Consider the following 25,625-nt stretch of genomic DNA (forward strand, 5'->3'; position numbering starts at 1 on the left):
ATAGATAGATAGATAGATAGATAGATAGATAGATAGATAGGAATAAAGTAAATCAGAGCAGCACCAAATATAAATAGTCAATGGCGAGTGCAAAACCCACAACTTGTAGCCTGCAAGCCTTAGGTACAGTATACAATATAGGAAATAGGCAACACTCAAAAAAATGTAATTAAAAAAAGTTTGGACTTTATAAGCCCACATGCAATGTTTCAGTCATTGGGTCCAGGACCTTTCTAATTTATTTTTCTGGAGTGCTGCCTATTTTATTATTATTGAATAAGATAGATACAGTGCATTTGAAAAGTCTCCAGACCCTTTTAATGTTTTCATATTTTGTTACGATGAGGCCTTGGGCTCAAATAAAAAATAATAATTCCCCCATCATTGTGCACTCACTACCCCATAGTGACAAAGTGAAGACAGAATGTTAATAATTTTTGCTCATTTATTGAAAAGGAAAAACGAAAATATTGCACTGATATAAGTATTCAGACCCTTCCCTCAATAGTTAGTTGAAGCACCTTTGGCAGCGATAACAGCCTCTAGTCTTCTTGGGTATGATACCACAAGGTTTGCACACCTGGATTTAGGGATTTTCAGCCATTCTTCTCTGCAAATCCTCTGAAGCTCTGTCAGGTTGGATGGGCACCGTTGGTGGACAGACATTTTCAGGCCTCTCCAGAGATGTTCGATTGGGTTCAAGTCAGGGCAAGCACAATCACAGAGTTGTCCCTAAGCCACTCCAGTGTTGTCTTGGATGTGTGCTTAGAGTCATTGCCTTGTTGGAAGGTGAACCTTCGGCCCAGTCTGAGGTCCAGAGCGCTCTGGATCAGGTTTTCATTAAGAATATCTCTATACTTTGCTCCATTCATCTTTCCCTCAAGCCTGACCAGTCTCCCTTCTCCTAGTCACTGAAAAATATCCCCACAGCATGATGCTGCCCCCACCACGCTTCACTGTAGGGATTGTATTGGGCAGGTGTCTCGTTTCCTCCAGACATGATGCTTAGAACTGAGGTCAAAAAGTTAAATCTTGGTTTCATCAGACCACAGAATCTTGTTCCTCATAGTCTGAGAGTCCTTTAGGTGCTTTTTTGCAAACTCCAGTCGGGCTTTAATGTGTCTTTTACTGAGGAGAGGCTTCTTTCTGGCCACTGTGCCATAAATCCCAGATTGGTGGAGTGCTGCAGTAATTGTTGACCTTCTGGAAGTTATTCCCATCTGCACACAGGATCTTTGGAACTCAGCCAGAGTAACCATTGGGTTCTTGCTCACATCTCTTACCAAGACCCTCCTTCCCTGATTACTTGGTTTGGTAAGGTGGCCAGTTCTAGGAAGAGTCCTGCTTGTTCCAAACTTCTTCCATTTAAAAATTATGGAGGACACTGTGCTCTTGGGAACATTCAGTAGAGCAGAAATTTTTCCCTTCTCAAGGTATGTGCCTCCACACAATCCTGTCTGAGCTCTACAGGCAGATCTTTCCTCCTCATGGCTTGGTTTTTGCTCTGATATTCATTGCCAGCGGTGAGACCTTATATAGACAGGGGTGTGTCTTTCTAAATCATGTCCAATCAAATGAATTTACTACAGGTGGGCTCCAATCAAGGTTTAGAAACATTTCAAAGATAATCTAGAGAAATGGGAGGCCCCCAGAACCAAACTTCAAGTGTCATAGCAAAGGGTCTGTATACTTATGTCCATGCGAAATTTGAGTTTTTCCTTTTTAATAAATTTGAAAAAAATTCTAGATAGATAGATAGTAGGAATCAAGGTTACTCACCAGGTAATGGTTTTAGAACTCCAAGTTCTTTAAAGTCGGGATCTGTTGACAGAAATAGAGTAATTAAAAGAAAAATATTTAGAACTACATTTTTTCTTTTTTACTTATATGCAAATGTTGACAAAGCTTACATGTATGCACTACTTTCAGGATGGATGTTAGGTAAATCATTTTAAATGCCTATATTATTTTAAACCCTCAGCCCAAAAAAGCCAACCTCGCATCTATTTTTAGGTGCACATTCTAGACAGTAGAGGGCAGCATGACCCTGAATGTGACACATTTGTGTCCAGTCTTATATGCAGTTTTTCTTGGGCTATTTTATCAATAGTTCCCATCGCATTCACATACTAAGTAATTAGTATAATATATAACTCTCACTGGGTTTATATTTATTAAAGACTGATAGCAGATATGATTGCATACCACACCATTAAAATATGTATAGTATTTGTCTTAGTGGGCTTGGCAGCTCTTATAGGGTTCATTCAATATTCCTACAATGAGGTAGGTGGCTGACATTTGATGTAACTGTACATCATAGTCGGTAGGGGGAGTACGGAGCGGGCGGGTGTGAACTCTATATTACAGCTGCCACTTCGCAATAACAGCCGTTTAACCATTTGGTCATATAGTAAAACACGCCCAGTTGTCCATTGAGAAAGTCATTAGCATAAAGCTAATATAGGTCATAACTCCATCAAAAATGATCGTTTTTCTAAATAAAAAACACTGCTGTAATCTACATTACAGCGCCGATCACATCATATACAATATAGGGAACTTATAATCTGGTGAGAGAGCCTCTTTAACTGAACAAAGATATTTTTTCCCGATTTTCAGTAAATTATATGGTACAATAAATAGTGCTGTTAAAAACTACAACAAAAAAACAAGCCCCCATACGGCTATGTCGATAGAAAACCAAAAAAGATATGGCTTTTGAAAAACAGGGGGTATAAACATGAAGTGAAAAAACCTAAAAATGCCTGCGCTGGCAACGGGTTATACTACACAATAACCAAGCAATGTCTCTTTTGGGGATCCACTAATGTTCATTCTAGTTAAACACATTTGAAATCGTTTTTAAGGCACCACTGAAATGGGAAACCGCTGAAAGGCATCACCTTCACCTTACAATTGTAAACTAAAAGGATTGCCGGATTGTACAGCAAAACATTACTGTAATTCGAAGAAAATATGCTCTATTCATCTTACTGAATTCACATACTGTCATGAAGACACAATAATTGGATTAAAACCCAATAGTATCAAACCTATTAATGCTAATCACATAATTACAATTTGTTCATCTTCAGATTTATTTATATTATTTTAAACAAAGAAACTAAATTAAGCGCAATGTAACAGAAAGTGTTCAACAAAACCGAAGATAATCGGCCAGAAACAAAGATAATACTGATTCTAGCAGACGGTGCGGTGTAGTCAGCCGATTCATTAAACATCATGTACATATCGTAACAAATAATTAACATCTTTCTTAAATTTTGGTATATAAAACTTCTGTATGGTTTAAAATTTTATTTGAAAATACATCATTCCTGTGACATGTTATCCACCATGGTATTTATACTTCTATTTGTCATCAATACATAGGATAATGTGTAACATTGGGTTTCTCGAGTGGTTCTCCTTTAAGAAAACGCAATCGCAGACTAAGTGAATGTTAAACAGATTGTTTTAACTGAACACAACCCTTACCACCATGGCACACAACGCATATGGTTACTTTCTCTTTATGAGGTAACAGTCTCTTAAATGTTACAAAATGGCTAACCGGTGGAAACACCTAATCAACCAGGAATACGGTCTCTACTGTGTCATTGCACGCAGCTTTGCACAGTTTCGCACCTCTTCCAAAGATTTCCCACCTTCCGGGCAGTTGTCCATTTCTCTTCCCGGTACTATTCTTAGAGAGTTCTCTTCATTGCCCTACTCGGTCCTCTATGGTCCCTTTCTCTCCCTCTGGCACTGTCCATGCATCTCAAGGGTTTCATTTTACAAAGGATAATCTGCAAATAAAGGTTCTCTGAATCTCAAGGGTTCCGGTTTTTTGCAGTGTCCCCTACTGTACAGATCACAACAGCTATGTCTAGCACCTCACGCGGTTCACCTGCTCTCTCCAAAAAGTTGCCTATATGGGCTTCCCTCTTCCCCCTTTTATAAGTGTGGCGGCGCAGTTTATCAGCATCACCATGCATAATATATGTAAACAGTAACAGTAGAATTTACATCTCTGCTGACCAAAACTATGCAAGTATATCACCAAAAAGAACATATTTCTATATATATAGATGTATGTATAGATGCACATTCTGATATATTGACAGAAATAATACTTGTAGAATCTTTCTAATTTTATCATGCGAATAAGTCCCAATTTGTTGAAGCAAGGAAATGCGTTCATGTTCCCCAAATTTTCAGATATTTATCGAACTGATGATTTCCATCTATTTTTCTCATATGAATTAATTACCTTAATCTCTCTCAACCATTCTGGAATATTTGGAGAGTCCTCATTTCTCCAGTGTCTGACAATAAAGCTTTTGCTGCATTAAGCAGGTGGGGGATATTTGAGAGTTTATGTTCCAGTACTTTTTTGTTGTCTAAATTCAATAATAAAAAATTCAGGCATTGAGAAATTTACTTATTATATTTTGAATTTTATTCCAAAATGGTCGATTGCGAGAACAATCAAACAATAGATGCGATAAATTACCTTCAGCATTTTTACAACGCCAGCACATCGATGAGTAATTACTATCTATCTTGTTCAGTAAAAATGGAGTTTTGTACCATCTGGATACTATCTTATAATTTTCTATCTATATACTGCAGCTATCTATCCACAATCATATAAAAAAAAAAGGACGCTACATGTAAAGTTGTTGTTTTTTTTTGTAGCATACGTGGACATTCAATATTTCATCCTCATCCAAACAGTATACAAAGAAAAAGGTCATTAAACATAAACAAAAAAAGCACGAACAAATTGACTTTGAGGTCATTTATGAAGCAACAATGTGTGGCTCTAGTATCTGATACTGCACTCTTTGGCATAAAAAAAATGTCACCAGTCTCTAACATTGACTGAGAGATTTTTTTCCCAACTCTTCCATGGAGATTTTTTTCAGCTGAAGGATGTTTGAATGGTTTCTTGCATGCATTGTCCATTTCATATCACCCCTCAGCATGTTCAATTTAATGACAGATTATATCACACTATCTTTAAGCAACCTCTAGTACAATGAAGGATTCATAGCGGATTCTATGATGGTAAGCTGCCCAGGCCCTATTGCCACAGATCGGCCCCAACTGATAACATGTCCACCACCATGCTTCACAGTTGGGTTGGTATCAGGTTCTTCTGGGGCAATGCTGTGTTTGGTCTTTTATAAACATGTTTTTTGGTACTGTGGCCAAATAATTTAATATTTGCCTCATCTGTCCAGAGCACATAGTTCTGTGCCTAGGTGTCCATTGTCAAACTTTAGGTTATATTCACACGAACGTGTGTCAACTCAGTCGTGAAAAACATCCGTGCGGGACCTGTTTTCACAGATCCCTCATAGACTTGAGTCTATTAAGGGATCCGTGAAAACGAACAAAAATACAACATGTCCTATTATCTTCACGGGCCGTTTACATAGTCCATTAAAACAACGGCTGTTGGAATAGCCCAATAGAAGTACAGTACATTGATTTTTATGCAGCCGTGTGACAGCCATTAAAAAAAACGTCCATCACACGGCCAATTTCAATGTTTTATCTGAATAAGGCCTTAGTCTTGCCCTGATGTCCTACCATGTACAGTAGATCTAATTTGTGCAGTTTCTTCCTAATGGTAGACTCACACACTTAAATATCTATAGTGGTATCAGTAGCAGGGATAGCTGGCTGTAAGTCCGGCGCTTAAATTCTGGGGTTCTTGGAAACTTATTTTAGCATTTGCATTCTGAATTCAGGCTGAACCAGTAGGATCGGCTTGGCCTCAGAAAGCTCTTTAGACATGATGACCTCATATATTAAAACAATAAAGAGCATACTAAACTAAATATCTTATGTTTAAAAAGTACAGGTTCCTCCAAAATGCTCTCTATTGATGTTCTAATCATTTGCCCCAGATTTTGTGGCCATGATTCTAACTTAGGTCTTAAAGGAAATGGCATATCTGTGTTTTTGTTTTTTTTTCTTTTAAATAAGTGATTGCAAAGTTACGTTTTGTTTTTTTCAATTGCATCACCTTTATGTTTATATACTGTTTGAAGATATTGATATGTTCACAGATTTATCCCATCCCCATTGTATTTTGGTTTTATGTGGGCCATAAAAATAATTATTTAATACCCCTCCCCAGTTCAACATCTATATGCACCATATGCAGCAATAGACATTTTATCTTTGTCTCATTGCAGTTATGAAAGACATATGATATACTATACATAAGGCTTAAGATTACCATTCAGTGTCACTAAAGTACCATATATTTTGCTACAGGCTAACTACACAAATGGTATAAAGTCCCATCATGTACCATATTTATAAGAAACAAATGGAATGGTAATTGCTGGGTGGTCCCAAGAGTTATGATTATCAGGCTTTCTTGTGTTTGCTGTCAGACTTGCACTCTCTGTCACAGTTGCCAGCACACTTCATCATTCACTGTCAAGCTTGCTTCTACTCTGTGTCACTCATTTTCACACGTTCTGCATATGTCTGCTACCTATGGCTTGTTTGCTGATAGGTAGAATTTCAAATTGGGAAGAAAAGGCCTGACAGTGTAATTGTGTGGGGAAGAATTCCAACTCTTAAAGGGGACTTTAGCGTCTGATTTGTATAATTTGTACATGTATACATATGTCACAAGTATGGTCTATTTATTTATGTACTGTGTCTTTTAATTCTGTTCTGCTGTTTTTTCCACTAGGTGGCAGTACAGAGAAGGAGCAGCCTACCCATCTGTTGTACTTTATTTTGTGCCGCTATTTCATTTATTGCACTGTAACGTTGTGACTGTTTATAGTAGGTGAAACAAAATGGTGGTAGCTCAATGGCTGGTCTTTGCCACCTTTGTTAAAATATTTTCATGCCATAACAGCACTAGGAAGTTGAAGTGTGACTATGCCACATACTGTTGCAGGCCCGGGGCGCTGCTAATTCTATAAAACAGCAGTCTTCATGCCAAGTAATGTTCAGTGTTCGAGTAGAAGAGGAGGAACCTGGCAAAGAAAGAGCTGCTGCAAGTGAAAAGAGGGCTGCTATGGGCATGAATAGCACTGGCAGGCCTGAATTTGTGGTCCTGCAGAGTGTTGATGGACAGGAGACCTATTTCATGTGTCGGTGTGCAGCAGGGCAGCAATCCAGTTGCTACTTAGTAGGCCTGAAATTCCCGGACCAACCCCTGCAATAGGGAGGAGCACCTGTGAGCTAGCCAGCCATCAGTCTGTGCCTCTCATATTAAGAAGTGTTTCGTGTTTGCCTGTGGCCAGATGTACCATCAACACCAACTTAGTATACATTAGTTCAGTTGTTGCAATAATCTCCTGTATTACCTTCTTTCCCGCGACAATACCTGCATTGATCCTTCATGCCCTTTTGGGGCCACTTCCCTACACAGCCATACATAGCCCCCCCCCCCCCCCAACCTCCGCAAACCCTGGAAGGATTATATTAAAGCCATTTCAATGCACAACTGTAAGAGAGAATGTATCACACAGGGCACACACAGAGGGGTGGTGAGACCTATGCGATGTTTACATGGGGCAGCCTGCACATTTTTCAGGCTTTGGCTGACATCAGCTGCAGCATTCTGTGCCCAAATAGAATCTTCAATACGCCTCAATATTATTGCCTGGCAATTCCCAGGTATAACAGTTGTTACTTGTCCAAATACTCTGCAATTGTTAAGGATCTGACAGGCACAGCTTCTGTATCCACGCCCATAGGTAATCAGTCTGCACCTGCCTCTATGTCTGTGAGACTGACTGTGGTAGGTCTGCTACCGGCAGTGCCTTCGTGGATTCAGGGTCATCTGCTAATATCATGTCTGTGGAATTTGCTATGTCTCTAGCTATGCCTTTGATTGATTTGCCTAGACCTGTCCCGGTAGTGGGTATCGACTCCACTCCTCTTGCTAATGGTTATTTTACACAGCATACCCCTGTTTTTGAACTCCTTCTTGGCTCCATGCATTTGGAGCAGTGCTCTGTACTTTTGATGCAGGGATTATCGTCTGATTTGGTTTTAGGCCTTCCCTGGTTGCAGTTGCATAATCCCACGTTTGACTGGAATACTGGGGATCTTACCAAATGGGGTAATGAATGATTGACGTCATGTTTTTCTGTTAATTCTATTTCTCCCCCTGAGGAGGTGAACACGCTACCTGAGTTTGTTCAGGACTTCGCTGATGTTTTCTCTAAGGAGGCCTCCGAAGTGTTACCTCCTCATAGAGAATACGATTGCGCTATCGATTTGGTACCAGGAGCTAAGCTCCCTAAGGGTAGGATATTTAATCTCTCTTGTCCCGAACGTGAAGCCATGAGAGAGTATATCCAGGAATGCCTGGCCAAGGGTTACATTCGCCCCTCTACTTCTCCGGTAGGTGCTGGCTTCTTCTTCGTAGGGAAGAAGGATGGTGGTCTTAGGCCATGCATTGACTACCGTAACTTGAATAAGGTCACTGTAAGGAACCAGTATCCCCTTCCTTTGATTCCTGATCTCTTTAATCAGGTTCAGGTGGCCCAATGGTTCTCTAAGTTTGATCTACGGGGGGCGTATAACCTTATCCGCATCAAAGAGGGGGATGAGTGGAAGACTGCGTTTAACACGCCCGAAGGTCATTTCGAATACCTCGTCATGCCCTTTGGGTTGTGTAATGCTCCCGCGGTCTTCCAGAATCTCATAAATGAGATTTTAAGAGATTACCTGGGGGTATTTCTTGTAGTGTACCTTGATGACATACTTGTGTTTTCCAAGGACTGGTCCTCCCACATTGAGCATGTCAGGAAGGTGCTTCAGGTCCTTCGGGAAAACAAACTGTTTGGGAAGACCGAAAAATGTGTGTTTCGGGTGCAGGAGATACCATTATTGGGTCAAATCCTCACTCCTCATAAATTCCGCATGGACCCCGCCAAGGTCCAGGCTATGGCGGAATGGGTCTAACCTGCCTCCCTGAAGGCGTTACAGTGCTTCTTTGGGTTCGCAAATTATTACAGGAGATTTATTGCTAACTTCTCGGTTATCGCTAAGCCTCTTACGGACCTCACTCGCAAGGGTGCTGATCTCCTCCACTGGCCTCCTGAGGCTGTCCAGTCTTTTGAGGTCCTGAAGAAGTGCTTTATCTCAGCCCCGGTGCTGGTTCAGCCCAACCAAATGGAGCCATTTATCGTGGAAGTTGACGCATCCGAGGTGGGAGTGGGGGCTGTCTTGTCCCAGGGTACCAGGTCCCTCACCCATCTCCGTCCCTGTGCCTACTTCTCCAGGAAGTTTTCGCCCACTGAGAGTAACTATGATATTGGCAACCGCGAACTCTTAGCCATAAAATGGGCATTTGAAGAGTGGCGCCACTTCCTGGAGGGGGCTAGGCACCAGGTAACGGTCCTTACCGACCACAAGAATCTGGTTTTCCTAGAATCTGCCCGGAGGCTAAACCCGAGGCAAGCTCGATGGGCGCTATTTTTTACCAGATTCAACTTTTTGGTTACCTACAGGGCTGGGTCTAAAAATATTAAGGCCGATGCACTGTCGCGTAGCTTCATGGCCAGCCCTCCTTCGGAGGAAGGTCCTGCTTGTATTTTGCCTCCTGGTATAATCATTTCTTCTATTGATTCTGATTTAGTCTCTGAAATTGAGGCTGATAAAGGTTCAGCTCCCGGGAACCTTCCTGAGGACAAGCTGTTTGTTCCCCTGCAATTCCGGCTAAGGGTACGTAGGGAAAATCATGACTCCGCACTATCTGGTCATCCAGGCGTCCTGGGTACCAAACACCTCATTTCCAGAAACTATTGGTGGCCTGGGTTGCCTAAAGACGTTAAGGCCTACGTCGCCGCTTGTGAGGTTTGTGCTAGGTCCAAGACTCCCAGGTCCTGACCAGCGGGCTTACTACGTTCTTTGCCCATTCCCCAGAGACCTTGGACCCATAGCTCCATGGATTTTATCACTGATTTGCCTCCATCTCAAGGCAAGTCGGTGGTGTGAGTTGTAGTAGACCGCTTCAGTAAGATGTGCCACTTTGTGCCCCTCAAGAAACTACCCAATGCCAAGATGTTAGCTACCTTGTTTGTCAAACACATCCTGCGTCTTCATGGGGTCCCTGTCAATATTGTTTCGGACAGAGGGGTACAATTTGTTTCATTGTTTTGGAGAGCCTTCTGTAAAAAGTTGGAGATTGATCTGTCCTTCTCCTCTGCCTTCCATCCTGAAACTAATGGCCAAACTGAGAGGACTAATCAGTCTCTAGAACAATATTTAAGGTGTTTTATCTCTGACTGTCAATATGATTGGGGCTCATTCATTCCCCTCGCCGAATTTTCCCTTAATAACCGGGTCAGTAACTCGTCAGGGGTCTCCCCCTTTTTCTGTAATTTTGGGTTTAATCTATGGTTCTCCTCCATTTCACCTGGTAGTTCCAACAATCCCGAAGTAGAGGTCGTTCATCGGGAACTGTGCACAGTCTGGGCCCAGGTTCAGAAGAACCTAGAGGCGTCCCAGAGCGTACAAAAAACTCAGGCTGATAGAAGACGTTCTGCTAACCCCTTGTTTATGGTCGGGGATCTGGTGTGGTTATCGTCTAGGAACTTGCGCCTTAAGGTCCCGTCCAAGAAGTTTGCTCCCCGGTTTATTGGGCCTTATAAGGTCATTGAAGTCCTCAATCCTGTCTCCTTCCGACTGGAGTTGCCCCCATCTTTTAGAATACACAACGTGTTTCATGCCTTCCTCTTTAAACGCTGCTCCCCGTCCTTGGCTCCCTCGAGGAAACCTCCTGTTCCCGTTCTCACCCCTGAGGGGGTGGAATTCGAGGTGGCCAAGATTGTGGACAGCAAGATGGTCCAAGGCTCCCTCCAGTACCTGGTCCATTGGAGAGGATACGGGCCTGAGGAGAAGACTTGGTTACCCGCCCGGGATGTTCACGCTGGGGTATTGGTCAGGAAGTTCCACCTTCGTTTCCCCAATAAACCAGGTCCACTTAGAAAGGGTCCGGTGGCCCCTCATAAAAGGGGGTGTACTGTAAAGGATCTGCCAGGCACAACTTCTGTGTATACGCCCATAGGTAATCAGTCTGCACCTGAGTCTATGTCTCTGAGACTGACTCCATCTTCCACCACTCAGGATGGCAGGCTTAGGAGTGGGAGAGCCTATCGCAGCCTGGCCAGACGGAGCTAGCTCCCGCCCTCTGTCTATTTATACCTGCCTTTCCTGTTCCTCCTTTGCTTGTGATTCTTCTCGTGTGGTTTCCTGGCCCAGCTACAGCTTCTATCTATTTGATCCTGCTCCATACTAACCCTGGCTTACTGACTACTCTCCTGCTCTGCGTTTGGTACCTCGTGCACTCCTGGTTTGACTCGGCTCGTTCACCACTCTTGTTGCTCACGGTGTTGCCGTGGGCAACTGCCCCATTTCCCTTAGCTTTGTGTACCCTTGTCTGTTTGTCTCGTGCACTTACTGAGCGTAGGGACCGCCGCCCAGTTGTACCCCGTCGCCTAGGGCGGGTCGTTGCAAGTAGGCAGGGACAGAGTGGCGGGTAGATTAGGGCTCACTTGTCCGTTTCCCTACCCCCACCATTACAATAACAATAGAAAGATGCAAATTCCGAACTAAGGCGGAGGTCAGGGCAGGTGGCAAACACTCACTCACAGTAAACAGAGACAGTGGTCAGGGCAGCAGACAGATGAACACCACAGTGAAGAAGCAAAAGGTAAAAGCAGAGGCAGACAAGGATGGTCAAGTTCAAGCAGGGTCAGTTACAATGAATACAATAACAAACACAGAAAAGCAGTAATAGCAAGCTAGACTTAGGAACCTAATTGTTTAGGCAAAGAGCAATGAGGGAGGGTACCTTAACCCTTCCTGACGTATGATGTATACTCACGGGTGTCGGCTGTATGTTGCAGTCAATACTTCACTGTTGAGCGCGATCCTGCTAGTTTAACCCCTTAGATGTCGTGGTTAATAGGGCCGGAAGCATCTAAATCGTTAGAAATAGGGGGACAACTCCCTCTGACAGCCGCCGCCTCCCGCGACGCGATCGCGGGGTGCCGATGGTTGGAAGCCTAATGACGGCACCAGATCTGCCCTCTTTGTAGTCCTAAACCAGAACAAGAAACAAGTCACGACCAGGTGTTTGAAAAAATACAAATAATCTTTATTAAAGTCAATTAGACACATGGAGACAACGTATAACACTTAGACATAATAAAATGCCATGGACCCTCGAACACAAACGGAATCCGAACGTAAAAGCAGAGTAGCCCCCCAGATGTAAAAAATGGTCTGACACAACCTATATATGGCTAAAGTGCATAAGTACATATTAATGAGCAGGTACTAGGCATGGTACACTTTGCACAGATGAACACATAAATAAGTATAGAGAATATATATAAGGTACAATCTAAGTAAAAACGACATATAAAGTAGTATACCTACACCTGCGTATAAGAAGATAAATAGGAGATCAAGACCAGGAGGGGGACCTCTGCTTAACCCAACGCGCGTTTCGCTGGTGCTTCGTCAGGGGTTGACGAAGCACCAGCGAAACGCGCGTTGGGTTACGCAGAGGTCCCCCTCCTGGTCTTGATCTCCTATTTATCTTCTTATACGCAGGTGTAGGTATACTACTTTATATGTCGTTTTTACTTAGATTGTACCTTATATATATTCTCTATACTTATTTATGTGTTCATCTGTGCAAAGTGTACCATGCCTAGTACCTGCTCATTAATATGTACTTATGCACTTTAGCCATATATAGGTTGTGTCAGACCATTTTTTACATCTGGGGGGCTACTCTGCTTTTACGTTCGGATTCCGTTTGTGTTCGAGGGTCCATGGCATTTTATTATGTCTAAGTGTTATACGTTGTCTCCATGTGTCTAATTGACTTTAATAAAGATTATTTGTATTTTTTCAAACACCTGGTCGTGACTTGTTTCTTGTTCTGGTTTAGTTTTAATTAGTCACTAGGACCACTAGTATCATTCGGGGTATTATTCGGTTTGCCTCTTTGTAGTCCTATTAAAAAGACTCTGTCACCACATTATAAGTGCCCTATCTCCTATATAAGGAGATCGGCGCTATAATGTAGGTGACAGTAATGCTTTTTATTTCGAAAAACGATCTATTTTAACCCCTTAGTGACCAGCCCATTTTAGGCCCTAATGACCAAGCTATTTTATTCGTTTTTCTATAGTCGCATTCAAAGAGCTATAACTTTTTTATTTTTTTCGTCTACATAGCTGTGTGAGGACTTGTTTTCTGCAGGATTAGTTGTACTTTTTAATAGCACCATTTTAGGGTACATATACTTTTTTTTATTAACTTTTATTAACTTTTTTTGGGGGATTATAAAAAAACTGAAATTCCACCATTGTTCTATGCGTTTTTAAATTGATGCCGTTCACTGTGTGGCGTAAATAACATGTTACCTTTATTCTATGGGTGGGTACGATTACGACGATACCACATATGTAGAGATTTTTTATGTTTTACGAGTCTTGCACAATAAAAACACTTTTGAACTAAAATTATTTGTTTTTGCATCGTTGCTTTCCAAGAGCCGTAACTTTTTTATTTTTCCATCAATGTAGTGATTTTTTTGGCTTGTTTTTTGCGGGACGAGACGTAGTTTTGATTGGTACTGTTTTGGTGTGCATGGGACTTATTGATTCATTATTATTATTACTTTTTTTGGGGGGCAATGGAAAAAAATAGCAATTTCGCCATAGTTTTTTGCATTTTTTTTTTACGATGTTCACCTTGCGGTTTAAATTACATATTAACTTTATTAGTTGAGTTATTGCGGTCGCGGCGATACCATATATGTGTACTTTTATTTCTTTTTTACACTTTTACTAAATAAAACCACTTTTTTTACTGTTATTTTTATTATTAATCTTTATTTCACATTAATGACTTATTTTATTAGTCATCTTCATCTTCAGATCGCTGCTATAATGCTCTGGTATACTTCGAATACCAGAGCATTATTGCCTGTCAGTGTAAATCTGACAGGCAATCTATTAGGACGTGCCTCCGGCGCTTCCTAATAGGCATATGTCCAGGGCAGACCTGGGGGCTTTTATCAAGCCCCCAGCTGCCATGACACCCCATCGGAGACCCGCGATTGCATTTGCGGGCCGCCGATGGGTGACAGAGGGAGCTCACTCCCTCTGCAAACAAGTTAAATCACATGATCGCTATTGACGGCGGCATTTAACAGGTTAAACGACCGCGATCGAAGTAAACTTCGATCGCGGGTGTTGGAGCAGGAGCCCAGCTGTCATCAGACAGCTGAGCCCCGGCTCCAGCCTGCACGGGACACCCGTGCAGGACTTAGACTAGGCTCACGTGAAAAGGCGTCAGCCTAGCCTAAGGCCCCTTAGTGACCAACGTGAAAAGGCGTATTGGTGGTCACTAAGGGGTTAAACCTTAGAGCTTATATTTTGCAGGAGGAGTTGTAGTTTCTATTGGTAGCATTTAAAGTACCATCTAATGTACTGGGAAGCTGAAAAAAACATTATTTGTGGGCTGAAATTGGAAAAAACTGCAATTCCTCCATTATTTTTTGGGTTCCGTTTTTATGTCTTTCACCATGTGGTAAAAACAACAACTCAACTTTATTCTTTGGCTCAATACGATTACAGTGATATCAAATTTATACAGATTTTTTTTTATATTTTACTACTTTAAAAAAACAAAAACTTTTTGTTCAAAAAATGATAATAGTTTTGTTTCACCACATTCTGAGAGCCGTAACTTTTTTATTTTTGAGTGCATTGAGCAGTGTGAGGACTTATTTTTTGCGGGTCGAGCTGTAGTTATTATTGGGTAAATATGGTGACCAAAAAACTGTGATTTAGATTTTTTACGGCGTTCACCGGGCGCATTAAATAAACCTATATTGTAATAGTTCAGACTTTTACGGACGCAGCAATACCAATTTTGTTTACTTTTTTTATTTTTTACATTACTTTAGAGGAAAAATGAGAAAAGGGGGTGTTTTTGAAGTTGTAATTTTTTTCTTTCACTACTAAAAACTTTATTTCACTTCTTTTTACACATTTTATTAGTCCCTCTAGGGACTAAAAAAAACAGGCAGGGCCACAGGCAGGGCTTAACAGAGGCAGAGTCAAGGCAGCTCTGGGGGCCTTCATTAGGCCCCTGGGCTGCCATAACAACCATCGTCACCCCCCAATCTCGTTGCGGGGGAGGCAATGAGCTGCCGGTGGGGGCTGACCCCCTCTTTTCAATGCCTCAGATGATGTGTTTGTGATTGACCACAGCAATTGAGGGGTTAAATAGCCAAGAACAGCATGACACCCGCAGCATATGGAGCTCGCTCAGCGTACCGTTGCGTCCTGGTGCAGTAAGGGGTTAAGGATATGTTCACACGCAATGTAAATACTGTGGATTTTCTGCAACGTATTTCAATGCAGAATATCCACAGCATAATACAGTAGCAGCAGATCAGCAAAAATTTAGACTTTTGAGCCTTTTCTGCTACTTTCAACACTTTTCTAAGAAAGTGTACAGCGGTTAGCAGAAGGGACAGGGCCACCCACGGCCCGAGACATTTACTATAATTTACGGCAGAAACATTTCATTCACTGGCGCACTGGCAGCCGAAGATGCAACAAATTTATTAAAAGGCATGTGTCTCTTAACAAATGTGTCGGATCTTACTCCAGCTTGTTTCTTATTAAGACTGGCATATGAAATTCCAGTCTTAATAAATCTCCCCCAATGTTTCTGGGACCGTTGACCACTGAAAGTTAAAGCAGTATGGTATAGTATTTAACAATCTGTAATTTTTCATAGTACCCAATACAGACTATGCTAAGAAACGAATTATTTTCATTGTCTAAACAACACTGGAAATTTGACTTGCAACTATAAACATTTTTCAGAATGAATCAATTTTACACTGGTGCAGTATTTTTAGGAAAAATGAAGACTTCTGCTGCAATTTTCAATCGTATTAGTATAAGTTGTTTTTTTAAACAAATCCAAAGTACAGACGCAGCATATGCCAATTTAAGAAATACTGCCTGCTGCTATCTGATCCTCAGCAATTGCCTGTCCTGTCCAACACAGCAAGATTTTTCAATGCCGCCCTGTGACTATGCACCTGATTATGCAATGCCAGCTTATTTCTGGCATAAACATTTTAGCGCCTTTTACATCTTTACTTAACAAGTTGGTGCTGATTCTCAATGTCATTTAAAAGTTGTAGCCTTGTCTTGTTATGTCATGTCTATTTTTGTATAAGGGTATGTGCACACACACTAATTACGTCCGTAATTGACGGACGTATTTCAGCCGCAAGTCCCGGACCAAACACAGTGCAAGGAGCCGGGCTCCTAGCATCATACTTATGTACGATGCTAGGAGTCCCTGCCTCGCTGCGGGACAACTGTCCCGTACTGTAAACATGATTACAGTACGGGACAGTTGTCCTGCAGCGAGGCAGGGACTCCTAGCATCGTACATAACTATGATGCTAGGAGCCCGGCTCCCTGCACTGAGTTCGGTCCGGTACTTGCGGCCGAAATACGTCCGTCAATTACGGACGTAAATAGTGTGTGTGCACATACCCTAACTGTTTCATCTTCCATAAATAATCAACTAATATTTAACAAATAAACTAAACACAACGGACAATCAGATAGATATAATATAGAACTAAGCCATGTATAGATGTAGCAATCCTTGTATTGACTGTGACAATTTGCTGCACTGTGATAACTTATCACTTAGGGGGGATTCACACGAACGTGATTTGGCAGCGTGTAGGCCGCGTGGTTTTCGCGCGGCACGCAATGCCCTATAGAAGTCTATGGGGCAGTACACACAGCCCGTGTATTTTGCGCAGCGTTTGTTCGCTGCGCAAAATACGCGACAGGTTCAATAACTCTGCGTATTTCACGCATCACGCACCCATTGAAGTCAATGGGTGCGTGAAAACCAGGCAGGTCGCACGGAAGCACTTCCGTGCGAACAGACTGAAACAGCGCACGAGCTGTCAAAAGGATGAATGGAAACAGAAAAGCACCACGTGCTTTTCTGTTTCCAAGCATCCAAACTGAGTGTCTTTGCGAGGAGCGAACCCCGACAACCGAAGCTAACTTCACCGGGTTCGGCCAAACTCGTTTTGGCCGAACCCGGCAAAAAAAATTCCGGTCCGCGACGTCGGGAGACATTCACTGTGCATGGTGCTGAAAGAGTTAAACTGTTTCAGCACCATGGACAGTGACTTGCGATCCCAAAATACATTAACCTGTAAAAAAAACCGAAGTTCTAACTTACCGATTACTCCTGTCTCCTTCCTGCAGTACGACCTCCCGGGATGACACTTCAGTTCAAGTGACAGCTCCAGCCAATCACAGGCCAAGCACAGGCTGCAGCCAATCACAGGCTGCAGCGGTCACTTGGACTGCTGCGTCATCCAGGGAGGTGGGGCCCGATGTCAAGAGAGGCGCGTCACCAAGGACGCGTCACCAAGGACGCGTCACCAAGGCAACGGCCGGGAAGTTCTCGGTAAGTAGGAACTTTATCTTTTTTTTTTACAGGTTTTTCGCTGTTGTGTTCGGCATTCACTGTCGAGGGTGCTGAAAGATTTAGCTCTTTCAGCACCTTGGACAGTGACGGGCGTTGACAAGCCTCATCTCTATGATGCCGGCTGCGCGAAAATCGCGCAGCCGCGCATCAGACACGCATGACACACGCAGCTGTCAAATGGTTTTTGCGCTCGCAAAACGCTGCGTTGTTTGCGCGCGCAAAAACGCAACGTTCGTGTGAATCTGCCCTTAAAGTGTACCTCCAACAACACACAAAAAAGAAAAAAAAATAGCCCACATCATCTCCCATGAAATGACAATAAAAAAACGATGCCCATGTTATTCTTTTCTAGTTCCTCCACAGATTTGTGATTAGCAAAAATCTTCATCATGGAGCAGCATGTGGGAGGGTGCTTCTTGCTGATTACGTAAACTAGGGGATCGAGGCTGCATGAAACGAAACTAAGGGGGTTTTACACTGGGCGATTATCGTTCATATAATGCTCGTTGCCGATAATTGCCCTGTGCAAACAGGGCAGCGATCAGCAGATGAACGAGCAAACGCTCATTCATCTGCTGGTCGTATCGTTTTGAAAAAGGAAAATATTATCGTTGTCGGCAGCACATCTCCCTGTGTAAACAGGGAGACACGCTACCGATATGATAATAATGTATGGGGATGAGCGATCAGAGTAACGACCGCTCGTCCCCATCCATAGCTCCTTGTGACAGGAGCAAACGAGCGCCGATCAATGATGTCTCGTTGATCGACACTTGCTGCACAGGCCGAATATCGGCAGGTGTAGAGGCTCTTAACTGTTCCTTGCTAGGATTCAGAAGGTTGTCTGTGTCTCACTCTCTTAACTTATCTGTTCTGACATACAACTGTAGCACTGCAGAGAGAGCCTGCTGCAATTGTATCTACTGTGCATAGCGATAGTGAGCCTGCAGGGGGCAGAAGCCCCTCACCCCAACACCCAGTAGCAGAGAAACCATATTAAGCATCTCACAGGGCTGGACACGGAAACTACATGACAACAGGCTGTGAATGAACATTTTGTATACTGCAGTTTGTTTGTTCTTATAGGGGAAAACAGGGAGAAAATCAAAGCAACAGTGAATTTCAGTTAATGAAAGTATTAGGGACATTTAATTAGATTTACAAGGATAGATGATTGATGAGGAAAAGTTTATAATTGGAGGTATACTTTAAGCCATTGAAAACCATTGAAAAGTCAAGTTAAAGATTGCTACATCTGTACAGCAGAATTAAAAATTAAAAAAATTCCACACCAGAGAAAGGTCCTAAAATGTTGCTCTTGCAATATGCGGATAAACCCTAAACAAGTTTGTTTGCCAAATCTAAGTCTGAAGTATGCTAATATCATTTTAAAGGCTATGTACACCTTTGAAAACTTTTTTTTTTCTTTTTTTCTTCTAATTACTTTTTGTTAAAAATAATTTTTACTTTTTAAGATACAGCTGCTGATGGGTTCAGCGACAGCGGGTCCTGCATGTGTCTCTGACACGCAAGATCCACCTGTAATCGATCACATCTAAGTTCGTAACCATGTGCACGGCCGTGATTTTCGGGTCGGCCGGCCACGGAGTGACACTCGCGAGACGCCCGCAAATCGCGGGCCGTGCACATGGCCGCGGCCGTTATTTCCTATGAGCCTGAACCGCAGAACACGGCTGTAATAAGACATGTCTGTTCTTTCTGCGGTTCAGGCTCCTAGGCCATGCGCGGACTGTGGTAACCACGGTCGTGTGCATGGGCCCATAGGAATGAATGGGGCCTCAATTCTCCCATGGATTTTTGGGGGAATTGCGGCAGCAAAAGCACGTTCGTGTACATAGGGCCTTAGGGGTGTGCGACCTGTGCCATTGCACAGGGCGCATCACTCCAGCAGGCGTAAGGGGGCGCTGCGCTGGCTCCCTTCCCTTGCTTGTTTCAGAAGCGGCTGGGACCGGTGACTCAGCAGCCACCTTTCCTCCTGAGTGCTTCTTCTCTCAGTGCCGTCACTACCGCTGTAACAGCCATTGCGGCTGCTAGCAGCGACACTGGGCATGAGGGCGCCCGTGCCAGGCCCCAGTTGGCCGGCTGCACTGCTAGCAGTCACTATGGCTGTTACAGTGGTAGTGATGCCACTATAGCAGAGCAGGGAGGTATCTTCCTGCTCTGCTATCTACTAGCACCACTGTAGCTCCCTGTAGGAGCGAAATCCCCGTGTGGGCGGGGATTCTGCTCCTGGATGGAGCGCTTGATGTCTCTGTCCTTAAATGGACATAGACAACAAGGGCTTCTCCTGGAGTGGAATCCCCAGTCACAGCCTCGGCAACACTGTGGACAGGGATTCCGCTTCAGGAGTTGCCCCTGATGTCACTGTCCATATATGGACAGTGCAATGTCCGACGCTGCGGGCTGTCAGCTTCAATCCCCTCCTGACAGCCGCAGCCACGATTCGGCAAGCGCTGGCCCCCGAGCCTCCTCCTCAGGAGACGCCAGTGCCCACTTCCACTCACCTCAACCGGATCCAGTAGGGTGCGCACGCACGCTCATGCCCGCTCTTAAAGGGGCAGCGCGCGTTCCGGACTTTTGATGAACTTTGACCCGTGAGTACCCTGGACTTTAAGAGGGGTCCAGCCCCCTGCTTCTATGTCTGAGCGTTGTTGATGTTTCCTAGTTTTTCTATGTGATGGCCTCCTAGTGTGTTCCTGTTTCCTGTTCCTGTACCTGTTCCAGTTTTTGTTCCTTGCATTCCATACCATCCTGGTCGAGCACTGTGCTGTGCCAAAGTCGTGTCGGGCTGTATTCCACGTCTGACCTGCTTCACCTCACCTGACGTCTACATGCTGCCTAGTCCAAGCCGAGCCTGCTCTGCTGCTGTCTGAGCTGCCACAGGTACCTATACGTACTATAGACATTCACCTGCGCCCTGTTGGCCAGCTGCCTTACCGCCAAGGCGGTACGGCGCAGTGGGTCCACAGACTCTTCGTGACAGACAGACAAATTAAGCAGGGGGATTCTGCTCCTTCAGGGAGCTACATTGGTGCTAGCTACAGGAAGGTGGGGTTCTATCTACAAGGGGGCTGTGTGGCACTATCTATAAGGGGGCTGTGTGGCACTACCTACAAGGAGCTGTGTGGCACTTCCTACAAGGGAGCTGTGTGGCACTACCTACCAGGGGGCTGTGTGGCACTACCAACCAGGGGGCTGTGTGGCACTACCTACCAGGGGGCTGTGTGGCACTACCTACAGGGGGCTCTGTAGCACTACCAACAGGGAGCTGTGTGGCACTACGTATAGGGGGCTGTGCGGCACTACCTACAAAGGGGCTGTGTGGCACTACCTACAGGGGGCTGTGTGGCACTACCTACAAGAGGATGTGTGGCACTACCTACATGAGGGCTGTGTGGCACTACCTACATGGGGGCTGTGTGAACTTACCTACAAGGGGGCTTTATGGCATTACCTACAGGGGGCTGTGTGGCACTACCCACAGGGGGCTGTGTGGCACTACCTACAAGGGACTGTGTAGCACTATCTACAGGGGGCTGTGTGGCACTACCTACAAGGGAGCTGAGTGGCACTATCTACAGGGGGAATCTGTGAGTGGCGGGCTGATGGTCATTTTACTGTGAGTGGGGGACTGATGGTCATTTTACTTTGAGTGGTGGGCTGACAGCCTTCAAGTGGTTTCCACCTCTGAGCTCCAATTGAAATTAATAAGCAGAAAATACCTGTGGCGCCCGATTGAAGTGCTTTTTTGCCTGCGTCTTTTGCATTAGCTTCAACGGCTTAAAAGAAACGCAAACACGTCAAATAACGCTGTCAATTCAAAATCTGCTTCAATTTTGAGGCAGATTTTTTTCCCCTTACAAAAAAATGCTGTGTGAACATACCCTACGAGTGTAGTGCTTGTTTTTAGCTGCTTTCTGTCTTTCTCAAAACCATTTTGGTAGGGGTGCCCTGAGGAAATACAATTTTTCCAGTGGTGCCTCGAGTCCAAAACAGTTGGGAAACTCTGTACTAGGCTACAGGATCATGCCTGTCCATGCAGGGATCCTGTAGTGGAGCAGCTCAGTTCGTCGTGGGAACGGGGCCTAGGTGAGTACTATTTGTTTTTTATTTGGGGCACTGTCTACAAGGGGGAGGTGGGGGCTTATGGCACTGTCTACATGGTGGAGGTGGGGGGCTGTATGGCACTATCTACAAGGAGGAGGTGGGGACTATGGCACTGTCTACAGGGAGGCTGTGTGGCACAATCTACAGGGGCATTATCTACAAGGGGGGCTGTGTGTGGCAGCCAGGGGAGTGGGGCATTATACTGTGTGGCGGCCACTAAGCGGACATTATACTGTGTAGGGGTACTACAGGGGGCATAATACTGTGTGGGCACAATTAGAGGACAAAATACTGTTTCCTTGAAGGGGTTATAATATATTATATTAATAAATATTATTATTATACTATATGGGTGGCTCTAAAGGAGTATTATACTGTGTGGGGGCACTATATAGGGCATTATACTAAGGGGGCATTATACTTTTTTATGGGGCATTTTTTTATGATGGGGTGGGGCACCAAAAGATAATTTCGGATGGGGAGCCATCTATCCTAAGGCCGGCCCTGGATGTGATCGATAACAGCTGGGTTCACACGTCATGGTCAAAATGCAAACTGCCTAAAAACCATGCTATTATACCACAATTTTGCAAAAATCATGTAGAAATTGCAACAATAAAAGCATTTTCACCATGACATGTGAACCCTGCCTAACTGTGTCTTTACCAGTACCTCATTTGTCCCCTTTTAATCTTTCATATGCACTTTAATGAAAACAAAAGCATTTTGGTTTTGCAATAGAGATTGATCACTTTAAAACAAACATTGTTTTATGATTCTCTGCAGCACCATAAGTAGAATACAAGTTTCTATAAGCAGCAGCTTCTATGCTGCTAACAATCTCACAGGGCAATGTTAGGAAATTTGATTTCCCTGCTGTTGCCCTATCAGATCAATCCCAATTAAAAAAGAAATAAGCTCAAATAACAGTGTCAAATAAGGGTTTCAACACATTAGTGGACCCAGTGCAAAGGGCTCATGTTTACACAATCAGGGCTTGTTTACACGAGTGTGTTATTCGTCTGTGCAACGCGTGTGATTTTCACGCGTGTTGTACGGACCTATAATAGTCTATGGGGCCGTGCAGACAGTCCGTGAATTTTGTGCAACGTGAGTCCGTTGCAAAAAACTCACGACCTGTTCTATATTTGTGCGCTGTTCGCGCATCACGCACCCATTGAAGTCAATGGGTGCGTGAAAACCACGCATGTCACACGGAAGCACTTCCGTGCGAACAGCGTGATTCACGCAACAGCAGTGAAAAGGATGGATGAAAACAGAAAAGCACCACGTGCTTTTCTGTTTACAAACCTCCAAACGGAGTGTCATAATGATGGCGGCTGCGCGAAAATCACGCAACCGCGCATCATATGGTGATGACACACGGAGCTGTTAAGTGCCTTTTGCGCACGAAAAAGGCAGCGTTTTTTGCGTGCGCAAAACGCACACGCTTGTGTAAACGAGGCCTCAATTAAACTTTATAAAAACAATTATAATATTTATTCTATTTAGTGGTGCAATTTTTTAGACACATTTATGGGAAGGTTTTGAGTCAGAGCTGAAATGTAGCCGTGCACCCTCCCTTTTCATCTCTATCCGGCCCAGACTGCCATGAAGACTTTTTCGAGCCATGACTTTCAGTCCCCACCTACTATTCAAACTCTCGATTCAGCTGCTACCTCTAATACTGTGCCTGTGGCTGCCCCATTCACTCCTATTACTGTACCTGCTATGTTGCATAATGCCCCCAAATATTGTACTATGGAAATATTAGAATAAATTTAAAAATAATATTGGCAGACAGACAGTGCTCCCCAAAATAAAAGTGCCATCCTTGACAGTAATTGTGCCCCACATTGTGCCCCAGACAGAAGTAGTGCCCCAGACAATTATAGTGCTCCACACAGTAATAGTGACTTTTTTGTGCCTCAAACAGTAATAGAGCCCTCTTGGGTTCCACATGGAAATAGTGCCCTCTGTATACCCCACCCTGTAATAGTCCTTCTTTTAGTACTCCACACAGTAGTTATGCCCCCACCCAGCAATAATTCTTCCCTTTTTGCCAACAGAGTAGCATTGCCCTTGTTTATGCCCCACTCAGTATTAATGCCCCGTTTGTGCCCCCTAAAATACCAAAACGAATTCTCACCAAGACCGGTTCAAACAATGAGTGGAGCCGCTGCAGCCGATTGCTCCCTGCTCCACTATAGTTTTCAACTGTTTCTGTGTCCTGGAGAAGCGAATACAGCTCAATGTACCGCTACCACCAAGGGAACCGGTGCAGATGCCCTGGATCTTTGGCCTAATACCCCGGATCCCCGGCAACTGCCACATTTGGGTCAAAGTGGTCGCAATTGCGACCGGGTCGCAGCGACCAGGCCGTGGTTGCCTGTACGGCATCTATAAAAGATACTATAGTAACTGGGGCCTATGTAATAAAATACACGGGCCCGGGACTTTCAGTTCCGGCGCTGGAATGGGAGGACAGTGAGCTCCCTGATTACCGATCCCCTGGCCCTCGGTAGCCACACACCCACAAGAATACCATACCTCAGCAGATAGCTGAAGGTCCGGAGACAGGAGGCAGTGGGTTTATGGAGCGATATCTCGTTCGGAGCGGCAACCGTACCTCCACCCGCCCGTCTGGACATAGAATACATCGCCCAAAATGTAGCGCGACCTCGCACAAAATGGCGGTGCCGCATCAGAGCAGGCCACAAAGCCCAATACATGAGGAAGCCCCTGATCTCATGTCAGCTGACGCTGACTTACCGCTGGACTACAGAAAATTGGCGATAGAGGTTGCAACTCATCTGGCCCCTGATATTAGGGACTCATTAATAGCCGCAGTGACATCGACACTGCAATAAATCCAGACTGAGGTAACCTCACACGGCACAAGACTTGATGAGTTGGAACAGCATGTTGGCCTTCTGGAGGAGAATTAGCAGGGGTTCAGTATGTAGAGACCTGCTGCGAGAAAACAACAAACTTAGGGACCGCATGGAGGATCTCTAGAATCGCTCCCGTATGAACAATCTCAGGGTAGTCAGCTTTCCTGAACATATTAATCCGCAGCATTTACAAAAGATCTGTGAAACTCAACTTCCTGAAGCACTGGGACTGACCAGATCCTGTAGGGTGGAAAGGGCACATCGGGTGGGCCCTCCTGTGTCGCTGGACAATACTAAAGAACCAAAGCAACTCTGACCACGACAGGTAATCATGCGCTACCCGGATTACAATAATAAGGAAGAACTCCTACATACCTTCAGAAACCACAACACCCCTTTACTTGTCCGGGGTGCCAAAATAATTTTGCGGATTATTCTGTAGTAGTTACATGTAGACGAAGGGCCTTTGGGGGAATGTGCACCACTCTCTATAAGAGTAAAATCTAATTCCAACTCCAGTATCCGGACATTTTGAGGATCACACAGCCGGATGGATCCATTAAAGTGTTCCACTCACCGGATGAAGCAGCAAAATTCATAGACAGGAATCCCGGAACGGAGAGCCCCGGATCATTGCCACGAACACAAGACAAGTTGCTGGAGCGGCTTCAGTTGCACCTTCCCGAGACCACTCTTGGTCCGAGGTAGCTCGTCCGGACTGATAAGTATACAATATCTGGTTGATAAACTCAAACTCAAATGTTTTGTTATGGATGTGCCACTACAGTATATTTTATGGTGGATCTGGACTTTATATTTTCATTGAAGGGGTAACGGTTATACTCTATAAATGGAAAGTTACGCACACCATTATATTTTCATGATGGATTGTCTCCTAGACATACGATGTTACCTAGGTATCACACACTTCTTGGAGACTGGGAAACTCAATTAGGGTATGCGTAGAGGCTGGAGGGGGTAGGGAGGAAGGGGGGAAGGGAAAAAAGGGAAATAACGCAACACACGGCT

General features: G+C 44.1%; 1 protein-coding gene across 1 annotated transcript in view; it reads right to left on the bottom strand.

The window, feature by feature from the left end:
• Nucleotides 1-25,625, bottom strand: part of NETO1 (neuropilin and tolloid like 1) — a 147,309-nt gene that overhangs the window by 26,284 nt on the left and 95,400 nt on the right. Inside the window, exon 5 of the mRNA XM_075826477.1 lies at nucleotides 1,780-1,821. Coding sequence (XP_075682592.1) covers nucleotides 1,780-1,821 — 42 coding nt within the window. The remainder of the gene's footprint in view (nucleotides 1-1,779; nucleotides 1,822-25,625) is intronic.

Source organism: Rhinoderma darwinii, chromosome 5, assembly GCF_050947455.1.
Source record: "Rhinoderma darwinii isolate aRhiDar2 chromosome 5, aRhiDar2.hap1, whole genome shotgun sequence".
NCBI lineage: Eukaryota > Metazoa > Chordata > Amphibia > Anura > Rhinodermatidae > Rhinoderma > Rhinoderma darwinii.